The sequence below is a fragment of the Topomyia yanbarensis genome, chromosome 3 (assembly GCF_030247195.1).
Source record: "Topomyia yanbarensis strain Yona2022 chromosome 3, ASM3024719v1, whole genome shotgun sequence".
NCBI lineage: Eukaryota > Metazoa > Arthropoda > Insecta > Diptera > Culicidae > Topomyia > Topomyia yanbarensis.
The window spans coordinates 411,389,928-411,396,157 of record NC_080672.1 but is presented as its reverse complement, the minus strand read 5'-3'; the positions used below and the strand labels follow the sequence as shown (position 1 = coordinate 411,396,157).

At 35.5% G+C, this 6,230-nt stretch overlaps 1 protein-coding gene across 2 annotated transcripts in view; it reads right to left on the bottom strand.

The window, feature by feature from the left end:
- Positions 1 to 545: 545 nt before the first annotated feature.
- Positions 546 to 6,230, bottom strand: part of LOC131694042 (transcriptional coactivator yorkie) — a 148,447-nt gene continuing 142,762 nt past the window's right edge. For both annotated transcript variants that reach the window (XM_058982388.1, XM_058982389.1), the window contains one exon: positions 546 to 3,515. In XM_058982388.1, the coding sequence (XP_058838371.1) occupies positions 3,411 to 3,515 (105 nt within the window). In that variant the 3' untranslated portion in view covers positions 546 to 3,410. The remainder of the gene's footprint in view (positions 3,516 to 6,230) is intronic.

Sequence of the window (6,230 nt, the reverse complement as noted above, 5' to 3'; positions counted from 1 at the left end):
CGAAAGAAAAAACTAACTCAAACCCTTTTTTGCTTGTTTTACGATTTTTATTCAATTTTTTATGATACAGGTTTTATTTTAACAAAATTATTCATTATACACATTTCTACAAAGCAGATTTGTCAACTTTCTGTACATTTCATGGTTGGTTACCTTCCTACAACTTGTTCAATAAGTTGAGCCCCGTTTACGTTCAGATATCGGTGACCGAACCTAAGAAGGAAATAAGTAGCTATAGTTAATGTTCCCGGGTGGTGGGGTTATCTGCTCCAGTGTGTTTGTGTATATGGAGAGGGACATAATTTTAGTTAAAATAACTAAGTGCAGGGTCTCTCAGTATGTTGAAAGCACCGCTGCAGCTGTATCTAGTGTTTGAGTTTTGTATAGAAAAAATAGTAGTTCTTTTTATGCTCCTATCGCTGCTTTGTTTGCGTTTTCTGGTAGAACACAGATTTTTGTAACGAAAAGTATATTTTTGCTCCTAATCTCAATATATTTGTTGAATTCTGTTTTTCATTGGAGAAAATGAAAAAAAGATCGCTGTTTTTGTTTGTTTGTTTTGACAGGCGATGAATAAAAACTTCATCGCCTCACCTCACCGTTGTCGACACTAGTTATCTACGCGCGTGGTAGAGAAATAGGTGACTTCGAGTATGAGAGATGTATTCAAAGTTCTTCTATGGAAAACGTAAATATATATCCAAGCATCAACGCTGATCATATTTTCTCATAAATATTGCTTGATGGTGATACCTGTACAGACCTAACAAACACAACACGCTGAAGATCGGTTTTGGATCTTATCTTAGATCTGATCTTAGACCAAGAATTTAACGCATTTTTTTCTTCTCAATGGTTGTAAGAATAGTAGTTTCAGCCTCCCATTTAAAAGGGCGATACTTGAAATGTTGATAGGAATTGCTAGTTCAACGAACAGTTTATTTCTGAACATTCCGGTAGATGTCAACGTGAGCGATAGCGATAATGGATAGTGTTAGGTCTGTTTACAGTCTGTGGGTACTGTTTCGATTAACTTTGATCTACATCGGTTGTGTTGGGTTGTCATTTAGACTAAGAGTATCTGCTAATCACGTCTTGCTATATTTTAATTAAATTTGTTTTCCATTCAGTTGCTGAAAACGATGGCAGATATTTTTCCTTCATATTGATTGCTTTTATCTAAATGGACGGCTTGTAATTTTAGCGATGGTGCCTGAAGTTGGGTTACACCTTCCTGATCATAGCATATTTTCTTCGCCCCTTTCGTAGTATTACTCATTGCTGTTAAGTAGCTTGTATTCGCCTTGTATTAATGTCACCGATCAGTTTGCTTGCTTTCTTTTTTGTTTCTTGAGATTATAACCATGTTATGAATCTTTCACAAGATAGGAGGGAAATTGTACACATGTAAAATGCATTATTTTGGACGGCGCAACAGCAGCGCTCTGAAACAATGACAGTTCAACGGTTAGTTCGCTTTCGATAAGCTAGAGGGTGTTTGTTTTAAGTCGTGAAATACTGTCGTTTATGTTTGCAATCCAGCTTTCTTGCTGCAGTTTTCATTATAACTCAGAATGACTTATTGTGTTTCGTCGTAAAATGTCAATTACCGATGAACATATGATGAGGATGTATAAGCCAACTGTCAAACTTGAAGGGGAATGCCGGACAAAAGGATATTGGTCGATTTGCCCGGAATTTCTGCTCAAAGTGAATTTTTACAGTTGCTGTACACACCCTAATCATATGCTTGTCAAGAATTGTTTTGTTTCATTTTTATTTTAGTTCGGTTTAGGAATTCAAGCAAATATATTTCGATTCAATGTGTTAGAATTAGCCGATCTTCTGTTATTGTGCTGCAGTTCGCTAGGAGTTTTAAATATAGATTATTATAACTAGATTTCAATAAAAAAAAAAAGTGTAATAATTTTGCAAGTAGTTTAAGATTGATTGGGATAGGATGAATACTATTACATGTTCAGAAATAGTTAAGGATAGCCTTGGCTATTTAAATATTTAATGAAATATCAAGAAGTTTTCTAAATACGACAAATTATCCATGACTTTGCCTATGTTTACGCTATGAAGATTTGCTGTGAAATGTTCTCAAAAAATACTTAATATAATCCATATTCAATTATTTACTTGCTTTATCAATGAATAGATATAACAAAATATATTCAACGCAATTCCCTAGACGTGGCTGGACTGGTCATTTTGTTATTTTTTTATTTTCATGTCCCAGTGTACAGCGTACTCTTTGATTAACACCAACTGAATCGAACTTATTTGCTTTCGAATCCGGTCTGTGTGCTTCAGTTTTGGCCGTTGAGAAACTACGTGCTTACTATCTAGTTTATAGTATGACAAAATGGTGTCGCATATCTACTTGCTTACCGTTAAACTTTTCGCTATCATTAATTAATACAAGTAAGATTGATGATAAGTAGGTAAAATAATTGAAAATACGCGAGAGGGATGAAAATTATGCTATGCTCAAAAAGTAACACATTTCTATGATAGTAGTATGTATTCTGCTGATAATCTTTCATAGTCTGTTTGATACTACCTTCAGTTGTTTTATTGATGAAATTCTTTGTTTCTAACATCAGTTCATTCAAGGCACGCTCGTTGTAAGTAGATTTTCTTTGATTATTCTACAATTGCATTATAAAAACTTTTCCTCAATTTCCGTCAAACTAATTTTCTAACGATATTAAAATCTTCAAAAATACTTCCAAACGAAACTTAATAGAAAGGCCAAACTTATCGCCGAAACATGGCGCCTTGCATTGCATCGGTGTACTCACCAAAGCGTTTCTTTTTAAACTCGCTTTCAGCTCGAGTTTTCACAGACTATAGTTACTAAAATTTTACCTCCTGATATGTAGGGAAATATAATCATGAAATCACAACTTGTTTGCATCGAAAAGAAGTCAATTCTTGTAAGGCACTTAAACATTGCTTGCAATTTATGTCCGCAGATATTGCAGAACTCCGCAGAACTTTTTCCAGTTGGCGGCTTTGAACGGAAATCGACTGTCTCCCGCATAGAGCGGAGTCGATTTCGATAGTTTAGTTATATCCTAATGCTTACAGCTAAATTGTTTATCTAATATTTAACTTTCACGCGCACGTTTCTTCCCTAGCTGTCCCTTACTCAGGGTATTAAAAAAATCTGTTCCAGTCGCTAGTTCCGTCGTGTGTTGGGATCCGTAAAATGTATGTGTATGTGTGGATCCCGAACAACGACGAACCTGTCAGCTAGCTGTTCGCGTGTTTCTGTTGGTTTTTTCGTGGCTGTGGGTGTGTATTGCGTATGTAAGTAGATATATTATTCTTAACGGTTTAAATGTAATATTTCCTCTTGTCTTCCATGTTAATGCTGTGCTGCACGTACGCTGAAAACGTTAGATAATATCGTATAACGTATTGTCTGGCTTGGTACTCGAGGGGTCTATCAGGTTCAGATTGCTAACGGCGTCGATTTTCTCCAGGAGCAGCGGGTCGTCCAACTGGAAAGAGACACGATTTTTATAGTTTAGAGCTAAGGTTTACTGCGAAATTGAAGTTTAGTAATAGATGTGACGATTGAGCATTTAGGATATATATTTAGGAACAAAACCACCATGGTCCAACAACCGGCTACGTAAACTGAAAAGATTGCGAGCTGCTGCGCTTCGACATTACACTATTCGAAGAAACCCAATCACAAAAAGGGAGTTCACTATAGCCAGTAAGAGCTACAAAACATATAACCGCTTTCTCTACTCAAGACACGTAGCACAAACCCAATCGAACCTAAAACGAAACCCAAAACAGTTTTGGTCCTTTGTAAATGGGAAACGTAAAGAAAATGGGCTTCCTTCCAGTATGTTCTTCGCAGGTGAAACGTCCAATACTCCCAGCGGTATCTGTAATTTGTTCGCAAAACATTTCTCGAGTGTGTTTAAAAATGAATCGGCTAGCTCAACTCAGGTGGACTGTGGCCTTCAAGATGTCCCTCGCGATGTAATCAATTTTGGAAACATTCAATTTACTGACGAAGACATTATGGCTGCCATAAGCAAGTTAAAGTCCTAAGAGCAATCTCGGACCTTTGCTTTTTTCTTTATTCTTCAACGACGTCTGCTATGTTATACCTCCAGGGTGCAAACTCATATATGCTGATGATCTCAAACTCTTTCTCATTGTGCGGTCAATAGAGGACTGCATCGAACTTCAGCGACATCTAGATGCTTTCTGTAACTGGTGTAATCGCAACTTGTTGGCTCTCAGTGTGTCCAAATGCTCTATAATATCTTTCACGCGCAGAAAAAATCCAATTCTCTGGAGCTACAACATCGCCGGCCAATTGCTAGAGAGAGTGTCAGTTATCAGAGACCTTGGTGTACTCCTGGACTCGCAACTGACATTCAGAAAACATTACTCTCACGTTATAGCACAGGGAAATAGAAACCTTGGCTTCATAATAAGAATCGCCAACGAGTTTACTGATCCATATTGTCTGCGGGCATTGTATTTTTCACTTGTTCGGTCTGTCCTGGAAGCTTCCGCAGCCATTTGGTGTCCTTATACGAGTATTTGGACTAACAGAATTGAAGCAGTACAAGCAAGATTCCTCCGCTTTGCTCTTAGAACTTTGCCGTGGCGTAACCCAACAGAGCTACCACCATACATTGATCGTTGTCGTCTGCTCGATATGGAAACTCTGGCAAAAAGGCGAAATACATCCAGAGCGATATTTGTTGGGAAAATATTGACTGGCCAAATGGATGCCCCAGATATTCTCTCACAAATCAACATTAACGTACCCCCTCAGAAACCTTAGATCACGTAACTTTTTAAGACTAGACTTTCAGCGCACCGAGTACGGTCAGAACGAACCCATAAGGGCGATGTGTAATGTTTTCAATAGTATGTATGACCATGTCGATTTTTATGTTTCTAGTGATGTTTTCAAGAATAGACTAAGGAGATTGACTTAGCTTATAAGATTATGTGAAAATATTTCTGTAATGTTATTGAAATGCTGTATACCTTGTATGTAATTTTGTTAATTTGTAGTGTCAGTTCATTGTTATTGTAGGAAAAACATGCGAAAAGAGGTTTTTACGCGTATTCGAGGTCTGCTTCTGAAGTGAACCTTGAAATGGGGTTTTCCCATACAACAACATTAAATTTCATGTAGACCAACATGGGTCAGATGAAAAATGGAAATAAATAAATAAATAAATAAATAAAAGGTACTCAGAGCTTAAAAAATTGACATCCCTGCGTGAACTTCGTTGGTTGTTTTCATGTAACTTTAAAATGTTTCACAATATCGCCTTGATGTCAAAGAGAAAGTTGCAGGAAAGTTTGCGGGCCTTTTGAAAAACCTATTATTGTTGACGGAGAAACGCGACTAACTTATGAAAAGGTCGTAATAAAACAAAATAATTGTGTTGTTAAAACAAAAGTTAAAATATCTCGAGAACTACTACATATTAGAAAATTTTTGTTAAGAGCATTTCGATTTAAAATGGCGTTTAGAATCATATTCAAAAAGAAAATTGTATTTTTGACTGCAAGTAGTAAGAATTATAAAAAAAATGTCAAAAGTTGTTGTTAGGAAAACTTTTTTATTGAAAGCTCCAGGATCCAAATACACTAAAAAGTTGCTTTTACGTCTTTAAAACGATAAACATTAAATTTTTGACATTTTTTGATGGGGTAACGCGAATAACTTTTAAAAAGAGCATAATTACACGAATTAATTGTTTTTGAAGGAGTAAAATTTCAAATATCTCGAAAACTATCGCATTTTGGAAGATTTTTGTTAAATGCATTTTGATTTTAAATGGTGCTTAGAATTATATTCTGAAGTAGAATTACAATTTTGTATGTCTATTAGTATGAAATTTAAAAACATGTACGAAGTTATTGTTAGGAAAATTTTTTTACCGATTTTTTCTCCATCATGCAATCACATTCAAAATGTTTCTTTTCTCTTTAGGTTTTTGGTAACAAAATATAAAAAATTTAAAAAAATGGGTTTTTTCGCAATTTAAATTTTTATCATAAATTTTTGTTTTTTTGAAAAATGACACAACATTTTTTTCAGTGTATATTTTTTTTTCAGACAGAAATATTCATTCCCTGTAACTCGTTCTCAGATAGTTTTGCTGTAAAAAATACAGTAATCGAACAAAAAAATTTGAAATTCATACGCGTAGAAACGTTTACGC